Raw genomic sequence first — 16,144 nt, 5'->3', positions numbered from 1 at the left:
CACTGTTTGGGTTCACCTGTACAGTCTCAGTTGTTTGTGTACTGTTACTGTTGGGTATTTGGTTTACAGTGATAGAAGAGGGGTTCCTTAAGGGAAAAGGCTGGGAACCACTGGTGTAAGTCATACTGAATCTAAAAATATGTCAATCACGTCACTGTGTTTAGATTTCCCAAGTTAGGACTCCAAATAGAAGTGTCATTTTTTAGGCAAATTGCAGTAACTAACATACTTTACATACCAGCTTCTCACAGCTTTACCTTAGTTTGGGATTTTCTTAAAAGTATCCTGTAATATAAACCCAATGCCCTCATTTTGAAAAAGATGAGTTTAACAAACCAACCTTAGTGTTAATGTACAGTCCACAGAGGCACGAGACGAAATGGCTGTTGATGGTCAAGTTGTTCCTGCGAGACACAAGAAGCATGTTAAAAATCAAGGTTACCACTCTTTTCAAGAGCACATTTTCTAGGACCTTTCCAAGGAGTTCTCTCGATAGTACAGTACAGCAGCACACACAAACGGTCATACAATAGACGGGTAGCCCTCGTAGGTGGTCATCTTTTATTGGACGCTCCACGTTAGCTTGCTGATTTTCCCGCAGCGGTTTCAGTAAAGTGGTCTCCGGCAAACTGACTACAGTTTCGCTCCATTGTTGCACATACAATTAACATCCCTGTGCATGTACTTAACCACAGCAACAAATCTGATCATTCATAGCCTGTATTTCCAGGTGTTTCCATTACCGGAAAACTACTCTCTACACTTCCATGTTTGCATGTGTGGGAAGCCTGAAACTGTCGTTATCAACACAGCTCCAGCTATTTTTGCCTCTACAACAAATTATATCGCTTTTTCATTTTCTGATTGAATATTCAACGTTACAGCAGTCATTTCTTGGACTCACATGTGACATATGGGACAAATAATATGCGTCTCTTCCATCCCTTCCACAACAGATGATATGTACTGCTGCTCGAACTGCTGGTTCCTCTCGTACTCTTCAATAATAGACATTTCTGTGGCACAAAGAAAAGAATGCCCAACTTAAATCAACATCATCCGTGAGAAATATCTCAACCCTTCTGGTTTTACCGCTGTATATAATCATTTTTAGATATGTGGCATTACAGACACTTGCTTGGATAGGAAAAGAAAACAGAAATGCGTTACCGTGAGACATGAGCTCCTGCTGGATTTCCTCTAGTACTGCCAGTTCATCGTACTCCTTCATGACACTAAACATCTGTTTAGCAGAAAAGAAAGCTGACTGCACTTGCTTACAGAGCTCAAACAGATAGTTGATTCAGCTCTATGCTCCAGATGATGACACCTCAAGTGCTTGCTCCATCTTTAAAGCTGCAGTAGGTAATAAAAACAACTGTCATATCTGCTGAAACCTTCACTATATCCTGACAGTAGAACATGAGACAGATAATCTGTGAAACAATCAGCTTCCTCTGGTTCATTATAGAGCTCCTAATGGGATTTGCAAGAATCCACCGGGCCTGAACAAAAACAACCAATCAGAGCTGAGAAAGACAGTTGAGTCTCACTCAACTATCAACTATCTTCAAACCACCAACCCAAAGCGTCTTTCCATCTCTCGGCTCTGATTGGTTGCTTTCGTAATTTCCTATTAGAGTGGAAGGGTTTTGGAACTATAGGTCCTTTTGGACTTTTAATGGACTGGACTCAATAGGACAACCATAAATCCATCTCTCCTATTCTGTATGATAGGTTCCAAAACAAAGTAGAATTTCTAAATAGAAATTCCTGGAAATCTGGAATCCTGTAGGACTTTGCGATTAGGGAAGAGAGCCTAGAGCCATGTAACGTTAGACCCTGGCATAGAGAAAGTATCCGTAAGGGCAAAGACAAAGTGGGGCAGCCAAAGAGAGACCGACCTCTGCCACCCCCTCCGGCCCCCACAGTGAGGGCAGCCTGCGGTCCTCTGACTGCAGGGCGGTCCACTCCTCCTCCATCACCTCCTGGACGATGATGGAGGCCCCGGAGCCGCTGCGCTGCGGGCCCTCTCCCATCTGTCGGTACCTGTCCAGCAGCCTCGACCGGCTGTTCTTGAGTCTGTCCACACAGCGCTACACGAGACATTGGGAGACAGCGAACAGCAACATGTTAAAGCGACAAGAACCGGCGCAGCCCGACAGCTAGCTCCCGCTAGCTCACCGAGGAGCTCGCGGTGCATTGCTCACCTTGCGGTAGGTTTCTTTCCATGGCGGAGTCGTTCCTTTGTAAAGTGAGCGGTGTCTGTGCAGAGCGTCCATGTGGAGTGCTTCCAGCGAGCGTACAGTGGCACACATACAGCGGCCTGTCCAAAGCAACTGGCTGAAATTAGGAAGACTTCAAAGGCACAACACTTCAGCTTTTAACCCCGTGACCCGGAAGTTGTTGCGCGCTGCCTGCCGCCAGAGCCAGAGCCATTACTTCTTCTTCTTCTTCTTCTTCTTCTTGTTTTACGGCATCCAGCTTATTACCGCCACCTTCTGCTCCGGAGTGCGAATCAGAAAATACACTGACTGTCCAAATCCTTAGAACAGATACATACAGTGTGCGAACTAGTACTGAAAAACATGAGCTCCCCTCGATGCATGGTGTGTGAATTTATTTTGGGGGGTCTCTAAAATATTGAAAATATGCTATTTTTGCCGTGTAGAGTATTTCTAGTTTTATCGTATCTTTATCATCATGGATCATGTATAAAATTAGACTATTATAGATGTGGGTCTGTTTCTATGATGAGACTTCCTGCACCCCTAATTCCCTTAATGTTCCCCTCATCACCTCTCTGTCCCAGACCTCCTACAACTCAGAACTACATATTCCACCGACTCCTCTTCCTGACACACAACCACACAACCCCGTCTGATGTTTCCCTACTATGTTCTGTGTTTTATATAGTGCACAGTGTCCCTGTCTTAACCCTAACATTACTGTTCCCACTCTCCTGTGCCCACTGACTACCCCAGTTTCTTCCACACTTACCTCCTTTCCCCTCTCTGTCCCATCTTTTTCTTGCTTTGTTGTTTAACTTCTGCTTTGATGATAATAATTTGCATTTCTTTTTTCTCTCTCTTTAATGCACTCTTTGCCAATGCACCCAATCTCTCCTTTCCCATCACCCCTACATTCACTGGAACACCCAGAAATGTCACCTGACCGGCCACGGGTTGGGTTGCATCATGGGTTATGTAGTTCAGTGCTGATGAACACAAATAATTGTGTTGTTGAGTGGAACTGGCCGTTTGCTATTTGTTAGTAATAAAAATTGCAAAGTTGTATGTTATTTGGATGACATTTGATACAAATTAATGAACAGTTGTTTATTTTATTTTATTTTTTTATTTACCAGGGACAATGCACATTAACCAATATTGCTTAAGTTAACACTTTAATGTAAATGTAGCAGAATTTGTATGTCATCATTCAATATGTCACATACCGTTGGGACTGTTCTCAGACACTATATTTTTAATCAGAGTGGCTGAGCAAATACAGGGTCAGAAATACACTTATTATGTAAGAGAAGACCATCTAATCTGGCCACGTATCAATTAATGTAGTAACTGTTCATTCACATTCCTTAACTGATGAGCTATTCAGTGTCAATCATTTGTTAATAGTGAGCAACAGGGATTCATGATACATCCTGCATTAGTCCATTCATTAAATCACCATGAATCATCATTAGTTAAACATGAATTAAGTTTGTTATAAGTATGTATGTACCCTTATTGTATTCATAGGTATGTGTTCATTAAAAACACAATGATTCCTATATTCACTTTTCTTTTCACCTTTCTTTGCGTCGTGTCTGGCTGCATCTCTGGGAAAATTGAAAATCAATAAATATATTCAGTTAATCATTGCATTGAACATTTTGTCAGTTTATATTTCTATACATTCTATATTATACATTTATTTAGGTTTTTACACAGTCAGCAAGCAGCCAGGTGACTCACTGTGTATATATCATAGTCCAGAGGTCAGCTGCTGTTATTCTGTCTTCAAGAGGCTTTACAAATCACCTCCTCTCTTCCAACTCAATGGCCTCCTTTGCTTGTGGGTAGAGCTGCATTTGGGAGGGAGATAAATCCACTTTCTAGCTTACAGCCTACATACCTGCTTTATGGAGACCTGGTTGTCGCTGAAAAAGCACAAGTTGTTAATCTGGAGGGGGAATACAGAGAATGACACTAGCTGATGTTGTACACCAGGTTTGGGTGTTGGGGTATCACGTATCAGCCAATAACGCAAAGAGTAAAGCATTATGGCAGTATGAAAAACAATGCTAAGTGTTAGGAACTTTCAAAAACAGCTCAGGTACAGGCTCCAATTTCAAAGACAAAATGTTCCAAAGAAAAGTAGCTGTGCTTCGGAAAACATTCGCAAAGCAAGTAAAAAAAATAATTGTTTAATGATTTCCTACATGAGAAAAATCTGGTTCCTCTGGTTCCTCCTAGAGCTCCTAATGGCATTTGCAAGAATCCACTGGGCCTGTACGAAAACAACCAATCAGAGCTGAGAGAGATGGAAAGGAACCTGATATTTTTCACAGATTATCTGTCTTGTGTACTACTGCCAGGATATAGTGAAAGTGTCAGTGAATATGACAAAAAATTAAAACTGCAGCTTTAATCTGAAAAGTAGCTGTCATATAGGTAAATGTAGTTGAGCAAAAAGTAAATATTTCCCTTTGAGATGCATGGAGAAAGATAAAGTACAAGTACCTCGAAACTGCAATTTCTACCAATAAACCCCCTTCCCAATAATAATGAGAGGAGCATTCCCCCATAAAGCATATGAGTTCATATAACGGTGTTAGTGGGGCTCGGCCTACTCGAAGTGATTCACAAAATCCTCCGTGTTCTCCTCCTCCTCCTCCTCCTCCTCCTCCTCAGCAGCAGCTTTCACACATCTGGTCGGCTGGTTTCAGCACCTCGGACAGCGAACTCTCCGATAGGCTGGATCCGCGACAGCGACTGCAGCAGCGGCAGCATCCCGGCCGGCCGCAGCCAATCAGAAGGCGTCATTTCTCTCCCACATCCAACCCGAATAACTGCAGATGCCCGCACCAAAGCAACGGGTCTCTCTCCTCTCTCTCTTTACATCGCTTAAGCCGCTGTCTATTTTTGGAATTCGTAGTGGCCATCTTTTCTCTGCCTCCCTCTCGGTATTCTCCGCCTTTGTTTTGGTTTATGTTTTCGAAGCGATATGCGCCGTTCGATGTTTGTCTGAGCGAGGGTCGTGAGCATCGTAGCGGGACGTTAATAGCCGCGGCCGGGTAGATTTTCGGCTCTCAATGGAAGACATCTTCCTACTCGCTGCGAGCGAGGGAGTGAAGCACATTTCGCATCTGCTTCGCATCTGTATTCCCGTCGACGAGCGAGGGACTTTCTATAAATGAAGGCTTGAAAACCGGGAGACGGCCTGTAACGCTGGCACATCACCGGGGAACGACCGTTTGAACGCCCCCGGACCCCTGGACAGCTCGGTGTGGAAACCGAGCAGAACGGGTGGAAAGCGCTCTCACATTTTGACCGCATTTGCACAGCAGCAAGGGGATCAAGGTGTGATCTATGGATTCCACAAGAAGAGTCGATTAATTAGAAGGTAGGAAAACACACAGGATTGCTTTGCTGCAGATGGCAACACAAATATTTTCATCTCTGCATATAATAAAACAAAAACTAATGAGAAGGCCCAAGTAATTAAAATCCATCAATTTAGACATTGACGCACAGGTGTGTGAGCGCTCTGTTGTGCAGATTTAGATGACTTATGTTGCAAAAAAAAAAAAAAAAAATCATACACACATTAATCAGCAGCAACATATGTCTCATGTTGAGCCTGTGGATGTGAGAGCACAGGCCTATCAGCTGTTTCTGGGGCTGCCTTGTGTTGGAGGGGCTGTTTTCAAGGCTTCCATTTTGAAGCTAAGATGGATGCTTGCGCACATTTCTTTCTCATGCCTCTGTGGCCTTATCTTGGCTCTTATATAATACTGATGAACACTGGAGAGGCGAAAGGCCCGTGTTGAGCTGGCGTGAGAGACGCATATGCTATTTGTAGAGAGGAATCAGCAACAATGTTAAATCGCAATGAAATTAAATTCATGGTTGCTGAGGTCCCTTCTAGTAGAGTACAGAGGCATGCTCATACTATTTGAAAATAAACAGCAGGCTGCTTTATGTGACCACAGCATTTATGGTCTTACTATGAAGGAATGCCATCAAATTATGTAGCTACACAATGTAAAATAAGGTTTTCTGTCACATTGCTCAAACAGAAAACATTATAAAACCATTTACTATTAATTGATTTTTTAATTACCTTTAAAGTTTTAAAAGGTTTCCTTCTCACTCAGTCCCCCCAAACAACAAGTAAAAACATTGGTTTGACTAAAGAAAACAACACCCACTTAATTTAAGGTCCACTTACTAGTTGCTTGTGTTTCTTTTAACCACATTTCAGTCTTCTTTGGGGTATGGGGTTTGCTCAGCTAACATGGTTGCTAGGATACAGCAACATCACCATGGAAAAATCTATGTGGGAAGTTAGATCCATACTGAGCAAAGTGCATTAGCCGAGGAAGACAGTGAGATGCGGCCCAAAGCTTCAGAAATAGCCCGAGCAGACAGTTTTTATTCCGACTTGGTTGTCAAAAAAAGGAGTAAAAATGCAAGTGGAAAAACAGATAAGTGGACCTTTATTACTTTCCTCTTCACTCACTCCAAGAGACTCCTGTGTGAAGGCTCAAACGTAACTTAAAGTCAATTTACTAGCTTTTTTCCAGAGCTTTCAACCTCATCCCACCATCTTCCTTAGCGGATGGAATTTGCTCAGTTGTCATGGTAGTTGCTATTCAGGCAGCTCAATGAAGACTGATTAAACTCCATCTGCTGTGGAAGACCATGAGATGCATTTAAAGCACAGAAAAGCCAAGTAAATAGACCTTGAATTAAATGTGAAATAAAAAATTAAATCTTTTGTTGCTGATGGCTTAATTGCATATTATTTACGACCTGTTATGTAACTAATGGAGATCATTGCCACCCCTTCCTGTTCTTTGCTCACAGGTTCGACTTCCTCCAGAGACACTTTGGTCCCCTCAAAGCTCTTTGTCTAGACCAATCAAAGAGCTTTTCCCCTACTACTCCTCACTCCGCCCTTCCTCTGTCCCACTGCTAACTCTCACACAGGCATCATGGGTACGGTGCTGTCGCTGTCTCCCAGCTACCGCAAGGCGGTGCTGTTCGAGGATGGCCCGGCCACTGTAGGCCACTACACAGCGGTCCAGAACAGCAAGAACGCCAAGGATGCCGCCGCAGCAGCCGCAAAGTCCCTCAAACGGCCTTCTATCATCAATGTGTTGCCATGGAAACGCATCGTGGCCGTATCTGCGAAGAGGAAGGGCTCCAAGAAGCTACAGTCAGACATCGGGGACGGTGGGAAAGGGAACTCACCGGATGGCCACGGCACTGCCATGGCCAACTCAGCCTCCAATAGCCTGAAGCTGAAGAAGTCTCAGTCCTGTGCTAACCTTTCATCTTACACATCCAGCCAGGACCCCTCGGCCACTACCACCACTACCTCCTCCCACCTGCCTACTTCCAAGACCCTGGCCAACGTAGTTACTGTTGCTGCCAAAAAGAATTCCCTGACAGGCTCCGGGATCCAGCCGTCTACTGCAGCCGGCACGCCAAAACGTGTCATCGTCCAGGTAGCCCTAATCCAAACTGTTTCTTATTTTTAAACTCATTGATTTAATTTACCAATCCTCTTTCTCATTTTTTCTCTTTTGTATTTTGTTATCTGACCCAGGCATCCACCAGCGAACTGATGCGCAGCCTGGGCGAGTTCCTGTGCCGTCGGTGTTACCGACTGAAGCGTCTATCCCCGACGGATCCTGTGCTGTGGCTGCGCAGCGTGGACCGCTCCCTCCTCCTACAGGGCTGGCAGGATCAAGGCTTCATCACACCGGCCAACGTGGTCTTCCTCTACATGCTGTGCCGCGACGTGGTTTCGTCCGAGGTGGCCTCAGAGCGCGAGCTGCAGGCCTCGCTGCTCACCTGCCTCTACTTGTCCTACTCCTACATGGGCAACGAGATCTCCTACCCACTGAAGCCCTTCCTGGTCGAGGCAGAGAAGGAAGCCTTCTGGGACCGCTGCCTGGAGATCATCAACCGCATGAGCGGCAAGATGCTCCAGATTAACACCGACCCGCACTTCTTCACCCAGGTGTTTGCTGACCTAAAGAACGAGAGCAAGAAAGAGGAGGAGAAGACCAAACTCCTCATAGGCCTTGACCGATAAGAAGGAGCTGGGAGGGGGGAAGGAGGGAAGGATGGATAGAAAGATTGATGGAGTTAGGAGGTTGGTGGACTAATGTAATGCAGTGTAGCGATACCTTGGAGCAGTACTGTTGTCTGGCGTCTCTACAGGTTTATCATTAATCAAATCATTAACCTGTTTGAACAAAGAGCTTCTGGCATTAAACACAGCATTTAAATCCTTTGAGTAGGGTAATGAGCCACCCAAACACTAACCGGCTTACACCAGAGGCAGATACTGAACTGCAGTGTCTCACCTGAAGCCAGTAACTGGCCTACAGATCACCTTTATGACAACAAAGCAGATAAAATCAGGGTTACTGTGGTGCTGGCCACAACACCAGGCTCATTATTTGACATGATTGGATCTGATTAAATTCACAAAACTGACAGGCTACTTGTTGCCTGGGTCAGTTGGCTCAGGATGCAACAATAAAAAGATATGAGTCGTTCAAGAAAAATGTAGCTGACAACACAGATGGAAGCTATGTTTTTATCAAATGCCTGGCCAGCAGGGTCGGTGACATTAACAGGCTGAGAAAGATAGCTATCATTTTTATCTGTTGCCTCAGGCCCAGAGACACGCATCCGTCTGACCTGTACCTTGTTTCAGTGAGATAAGAAATTATATCTGATTGATCTGACATCATTTTCTGTCTTTTCACAGAAATGAATGGGTTTAGAAATGCCAGACAACATAGATTCACTCGTTTAGGCTAGATATTATAAATATAAAGACACGGGACATTGACAAGATTATATTGTGTGATAGCATCCAGGCATCTTCGTTATAGAGAAATGTCAGGGTAATTGAAAAACCATCTTGCATGAGGTCACTTCATATCTCCTTGCACATGTCCACCTGCTTATTGCCAACTCCACTTTACCTTATTCCTATTGTCCTGCCCACGCTTATTGCACTCACCAACACTGGCTGTGAGGTCCACTGTTGAAACTTTATGCGCATTAAATAAAACCATATAATGGATGAGCTAGAATCAACCACAACTGGTCTGCAAACTTATCGGACTGTGAAATTAAAGTCGCTATTCGGCGTAATTGTACTGTAGTGGGTTAATCCATTCGTATCTTACATAAAGTACTGTACTTTTAAGAGAAGATTAGGGTTTATCCAGTCAAATCTGCTATGAATTGGGAGATCAGTTATTTATTTTTAAGAGTATGAAATGCTAATCCCTTGGGCACAGATTAATAGTTGTCAAACAAGCCCTCCTGTAAGCTGTTTACATTTACAAAAACATGGGGAAATGCAATACTGACCCCTCCAGGGCATATTTTACACTGGGAATTATTTCATTCCTTCCTGTTCCCCTGCACTTTCTCCTGCAGTCCATATTGGTGCTGTCCTGAATGACCACATGAAAATGAAAATGTTTGAAAGAAAGAAAGAAAGAAAGAAAGAAAGAAAGAAAGAAAGAAAGATTTCTGTTTTAAAACACTGCACTCATGTTGTGTGCTTCGTACTGTATGAATGATTGGTGGAGCTGGGTTGTGGAGGACGAGTTCTGGGTCGTAGAGGAGATCTCAAATAATGGCCACAAACGTCAGAATGAGAGAAAATGTGATTATATTCCCGGTTTGTGTGGGCGGGGGCAGACGCTACAAGTGTAGATGAGACTTTTCTTCCAAAACAACACTTTGATGTTGCTGTCGCCTCCTGGCTGGAGGGACCACCTGTTTGAAGTGTCGCCCCCTCCTCTCCCCTCTCCCCTCTCTCCTCCGCTCATTACTTTCCACAGCAACAAACTAAAATGACAATCTGCTCCAGTCTGGTCTGAACCGGTCCTGTCATGTCTGGTGCGGTCCAGTTCGATCCAGTTGTCCCATATTTAGAGACTCTCTCTGTTGACCCGATGGCTTACTTATTCACCGAGTTGTTTGACATGCATGTGTGCTTCTATAGGTTTCCTAGCATGCTGCTTTGTGTTGGACACACCGCACCACATGTTACAGAAGAGACTGAGCTGTCGCCACACTGAACTGCTGAAAGCTAGGCTCAGTGATGTGACATCCAGGCGACTCGGCACAAGGACTCTCTAATGAAGGAAATGCGTGAAAGGCTAGTTGTATCCCTGCCTATGCTGCACATATATCGATAAAGGCAAGTCCAAGCATCGGACGCTCATCGGAAAGTCCGCTGCTCTTGGTTCCATGGTGCTTAGGGGCCTAAAAGACCCCTCCAATATTAAACAAGGAGTTTTTAACTGGTTATGAATTTAATTCTTTTGCCTCTGTCGGACCTAAATAAACTAACAAGACCATCACTGAGAAGATTGGCTATTTCTACATACTGTAGTTATTCTTAATGCTTGCTACCAGTTTTATCCTAGGTAGTCTAAACCCAAAGTCACGCAAGAGTTTAAATCATTTTGTTTGGCTATTTAAGGGCAATTCAGCTTTGCAATTGAATAAATTTGGGGCTTCATAAGATATAAAGAAATTGAAGGAGGTGCCAAGAAATCTGTACTTTTAGTTCCTAGTATGGGAACTAACTCCAAAAATGCTAGATCCTACATTTCCCATAGGACAAGTGGATAGTAGTTTCTAACACAAGCTTTATTTTAAAAGTTGTAAGTCTTTGGGTGCCCCGATGGCTTACCTGGTGGAGCTGGCACCCCATGTGCCAGGGTGTGGCCCTTTGCTGCGTGTCACCCCCCCCCTTTCCTGTCAATCTTCAGTTGAAAAAAGCCCCTCCAAACAATACTCTCAAGCCCAAGCAAAGAAGACATCATGAGGATTATTTTTTTTTAACTTTGGAAAGCTCCCTCCAGAGCCATCGAAGACCAGCTGAACTTCATGTAAAAAAATCAGTGGTGTGCCTCAAGAGATTCCCTGTCTTGATGATGTCACATCACTAAGTCTAACGGTAGCTGATAAATTGTCTACAGTTTTAGAAACGCTCTGCCTTTTCAAACAGGGCAGAGACCTTGTGCCATATCGTTATGAACACTCCTTATTTCATACAAAAAACTATAAAACACAAAGAAACACGAGCCAACTCAAAGTCTCTGACTGCTGAGCAAGAAAGACTATAAAGGAACCCTGGATAAGCTTTTCATGATGTTGCTCTGCTGTGTTAGAGATGTGGACCATGACAGACTTTGTTCAGGTGGCAAGGATGTGAAGTCAAAATAGAAAGCTTGTGATTTTAATACACAGTGAAGTTTTATGTGTCACTTTGCAAAATGTAAGCCAAAATTGGAGTCATCCAGAGCTGGAGCATTCAGCATTCTGTTGGTGAATTTATAATTTTTGAAAAATTATATTTGGCCTGCTCTCTGAGATGATTAAAAACTGAAAAAAACAGTCCCCTATTTACTTAAAAGACATGGGGAATGGGATTTTAAAAACTTTTGAAAACAGAATATTATGCCTGTTTCCAGACTGGGTGTCTCCACGATGCAGGTGGTGTTTTAACTCTGGTTGTGTTTTGTGTTCAGATGATAACCGATCGGGCTGCAGTAGGTACCATGCTGTAAAAATAATGTAGCCTTGATGCAGAGTCAGACCTCATGAGACAAATATGCACATGAAGAATGAATCCATGGCAAACAAACTTGTTTACACGTCTTTCCTGATAGCTGTTTCTGATGGGTTGAACAGTATACAAGTAGCATTTCTCTGAATGGCGTTCCCAAGACGACTGTTGTATGATCTTTTTTTTCTTAATTTGTTGACCCAAACTGCAAGTAGTAGGTTTGTATGGAATTATATCATAACAGGTCAATGGACGAAAGAAATGTAGAAAGGTGACAAATTATCGTTTCCATGGCAAGACATGACAAACTGTCAAGTCATGGTGATAAACATAAATTTGTGTTTTTTGTACAATACAATGATTCGACCATCACCCAGAATCAGTAGAGCAATGATCATTTTCTATGTTGAAATCAAGAGATGCTACCTGATTTGGATTCTTTGTGGTAAATCTTAAAGTTTAATTGACTGTTTGCTAAATCCCACCAACTTTTGTTTTATGTTGATACACCTGTCAGGCTTTCTGTTCTCACACAACACATGTGCAGTTACGACTGAATGGAAGATTTATGATGACTGAAACTATAGCTACTCAATTTGAGATAGAGGTAGACTAAAGGTTTGTTAGTCAGCTTCTAATTCCTAGCTGGAAACAGTTTTGTTTTGCCTGGCAGATTTTATCAACTGTGGCTAGCTAATTAAGCTAATGCTCTCTCAGTATATTGCAGACATTTTATTTTTTCCAGCTGACTCATTTTAAAATTATGTAAAAGGACTCTTAAATATGCAGCTGTTGGCTACATACATGATATTTTGCTAAAGCTAGCAGGTCCTGGGCAAAAACCTAGCATCCTCACCAGCGATGTTCCATGTAGAAGACATAGAAAATAAAGAAACAGTATTGTTTGGACAGTGTAGAGCTAGTGAGTCCTAATATTGTAAATGTAATTTTTTTTGCGTTTTATAATGTTACAAGAGTAAAGTGTTTGGCTAACATAATATTATCTGGGTAACATCGGCTACACTCCGTCTAAACTGCCCAGATCCAATAAAGAGGAGGACAGCGCTGCTAATGTTATAGCTTAACATCCAGGACCAGCTTCCTCACAGTACTACACACAAGATGTGCATTTAAAGAACATGGTTTTGTATTTAACATGTAGCCCTATAAACTGATGTACTGTATGTGCTCTTTTGCCCTGGAAGTAAAGCTGGATTACTACTGTTGCTAGCAAGCTAGTCAGTGGGGCTTGCTAATGATTACACTGTTCATTTCATTCCTTACACTTTTGAACCCTTGACAACTATCTCTCTTACTACATTACTATTACTATTACTAAAACTTTCACTATATATTGACAGTAGAACATGAGACAGATAATCTGTGAAAAAATCAGGTTCATCTGGCTCCTCCTAGTGCTTCTAATTTGCAAGAATCCACTAGTCTCGAACAAAAACAACCAATCAGAGCCGAGAAAGATAGGGAGCTTTAGGTTGGTGGCTTGAAGATAGTTGATTATTGAGTTTTATTCCCAGCATCTGTATTTGTCGACCTGGGAATCAGACTCAGCAATCATCTTTCTTGGTTCTGATTGCTTGTTTTTGTTCAGACCCAATAATTGCTGTAAATGCCATTAGGAGCACTAGGAGGAGCCAGAGGAACCAGATTTTTTCACAGATTATCTGTCTCATGTTCTACTGTCAATATATAGTGAAAGTTTCAGCAATAATGACAAAAACTTATATTTATAAAAGCTATCTACTGCAGCTTTAAACAAACATGGTTTGAGGGAGGGATTTAGCAAACGGTCAATTCTAACTTACAAATTGACACCCGATCCTAAGTACAGTTGATTATTCAATACCATGTGGATGTCAGATGATAGCTTTTGACAGTTCAGGTAGAGAGATGATGCATTTCCCTGTGAAACAAAAGAACTGAGGAACAAAAGTCACTATTTTTGCTTCCACTTGCTCCAGTCCATCTAGCTGTGCAGGGACAATAAAAACAAGACAAGGAAGCCAGGACAGGAACCTTTTTCTAGAATTAAAGAGAGTATGGGTTGACTACACCCCCTCCTATACACACTCTCATCATTGATCAACTCATAACTGTGTGCCATATTTTACCTTGCAACATGTACAAGACAACTATCGTGTAACATATGAAGCTTATGATAATGATTAAGTTATTATTGGTTTTCCTTCCTTTTCATTTGTGAATCATATTGTGAAAACAAGAATCTTTGTTGAACAAAAGTCAAGGCTACTAGTGTTACTAGAGTACTGATGCTGCAGTCTGTTACTATGTGGATGTATGAATATGTATGTGAGAAATATGAATAATTTGATTAACTGTTACAGGTACTTTATATAAAAACCTTTACAAGCATGGTCTTCCTTGTTTATTTTCAGGTTGTGGGTTTTTATGGATAGGTAGATGTTGTGGCCCTTTAGAGACAGTTCTTAGTGTGACCACAACAAGGCAGCGCTGTGTTGTTGAAGTGATATATAGCAGCTGCAGGTGAGTACATTTTGTTTAGGGGTGGAAGTGGTATTTGGGGAGTTTTGAAAGTTCCCATAATAGGCAATGCAGTTATTTCTGGCTGACTCTGTAGTGGCTCAGTGGGTGTAGTGTTGATAGATGTTGTTTTGGCGCACCGAGAGATGGATATAATTCTAGCTGGAGTTTTAATACAGAGAGATTTAGGACGTACAACTCTGTACAATATTCTGAAAGGATTTGATCAAAATACAAGCTTGTTTAGGTTAACACAGTCCTAACATAATGTAAATAGGTAGTTGAGAAAACTGTTTTTGAGCTTGTGTTTAGTTCAAGTACAAAGAAATCTTTAACAGAAAATCTATAAACAGAATAGACTATATTGATTCATATACTGTATACATTAGAAAATGATAGTGGAGTGATGACAGGAAATATGCAACGAAAATCCCCAGCTGGACTCGAACCAAGGTATTGCAATTAACAGTGACGTCATAAATCCTAACCTGAAGAGGGCTTTACATACTGAACCATCATTGTCACTGACTGAATCAGTAGCTTTTAGAAGTTGAGCTCTCTTCACTGAACATAGTAACAGGCAGGTACTATTAAAAGACCAGTGTGCAGGATTTCTAGTGCACATTCTAAGTGGTGAATTGCCAGATTGGCAACTACACTGAACACCGCTGGCTGGGAAATGAGAATGGGCTGTGAAGTGCGTAGGAGAAACTAAGGTGGCTGTGAAAGGCCCTATCTCCTGCATGTGTTTGGTTTGTCCATTCTAGGCTACTGTAGAAACATGGCATTTCATGGCGGACTCTATGGAAGGTAACTCGTGGAGTCTGTAGATAAAAAGGTCTCAACACAATTCCAAATTATACACTAATGAAAACATACCTATGAATACTGTATTCCATTTCTGACAACAGATCCTCCTCAATTCTACACATCGGAGAACCTTAAAGTGAACTGAACAAAACTATTAAAATCGGCAAAGTGAAAATTTACACCTCTAGAATGAAATACAAAGTAAGTGACTGGGAATCCTTGACCTGAACTCATTTTGAATCAGCAAAGTAATTTGAAACCTCTACAGTTTAGGAAGATATACTGTTTGTTTAATCAACCTTTTTGTAAATCAAACTGTAAATTATTTTATTACTCTCTTTTTGCTCAACTGATTTGAAATGTTGAAAGTAGACACAGTTAATATTAATTAGTATTTCTGTTGCACTGGCAAAGAAGTTTTAGGATAATCACTACAGCTTTGCTTTTGCTTCAATCATGGATCATGGAGTGACTCACAGTTGTTGCAGTGATTTGTCACAAAGAAAGAGTTGGCGTGGGTTGTGTAAACCTTCTGCAGGTGATTCATGTAGGAATAATTGATAAGAATAAAATAATGTAGATGCAAAAACCAGTTTGTATGTTAGTTTGGTCACTGTGTAGCCACCCAGGGTGCTGAAAGAGCAGGGACGTCACTGTGGGTGCTGCTCTCCATGGTGCTGAAGGAGCACAGGCTAATGCTTGTCTACGGTGTCTATAAAAATGAACCAGCTACTCTGTTTTTTTTTATACAGAAATATATAAGTATGTCACCTTCTTTACTCTTTTACTTACACAAAATAAGGTTGTCTATCTTTACTCCAACTCCTCACACATGGGTGAAAAGTGAACTGTATGATTTCACAACTGAAATTCAGGGTGCAAACTACAGGAGCCAGGGGGAGTAGGGCTCCTCTTAATAAGACATGAGCTCCCCTGGAAACATCTAAAATATTAACAATATGCAATT

General features: G+C 42.0%; 2 protein-coding genes across 2 annotated transcripts in view; one reads left to right on the top strand and one right to left on the bottom strand.

The window, feature by feature from the left end:
* The window catches only part of rpain (RPA interacting protein), a 3,455-nt gene extending 1,030 nt beyond the window's left edge, over nt 1-2,425 (bottom strand). The window contains exons 1-5 of the mRNA XM_035655696.1: nt 2,211-2,425; nt 1,905-2,096; nt 1,171-1,243; nt 905-1,016; nt 341-404 (exon numbers count right to left, since the gene is read on the bottom strand). Coding sequence (XP_035511589.1) covers nt 341-404; nt 905-1,016; nt 1,171-1,243; nt 1,905-2,096; nt 2,211-2,318 — 549 coding nt within the window. The 5' untranslated portion in view covers nt 2,319-2,425. The remainder of the gene's footprint in view (nt 1-340; nt 405-904; nt 1,017-1,170; nt 1,244-1,904; nt 2,097-2,210) is intronic.
* A 4,696-nt stretch (nt 2,426-7,121) lies between these two features.
* Nucleotides 7,122-11,011, top strand: LOC118323654 (cyclin-dependent kinase 5 activator 1-like). The gene is made up of 2 exons (XM_035655695.1): nt 7,122-7,738; nt 7,840-11,011. Exons 1-2 carry the CDS (start codon nt 7,223-7,225, stop codon nt 8,329-8,331), a joined length of 1,008 nt encoding a protein of 335 aa, XP_035511588.1. The 5' UTR covers nt 7,122-7,222; the 3' UTR covers nt 8,332-11,011.
* Nucleotides 11,012-16,144: the final 5,133 nt, after the last annotated feature.

Source organism: Morone saxatilis, unplaced genomic scaffold (assembly GCF_004916995.1).
Source record: "Morone saxatilis isolate NCDOM2014 unplaced genomic scaffold, NCSU_SB_2.0 Contig14, whole genome shotgun sequence".
Taxonomy (NCBI): domain Eukaryota; kingdom Metazoa; phylum Chordata; class Actinopteri; family Moronidae; genus Morone; species Morone saxatilis.
The sequence above is the reverse complement of the archived record's forward strand: the minus strand, read 5'-3'. Positions and strand labels throughout refer to the sequence as shown.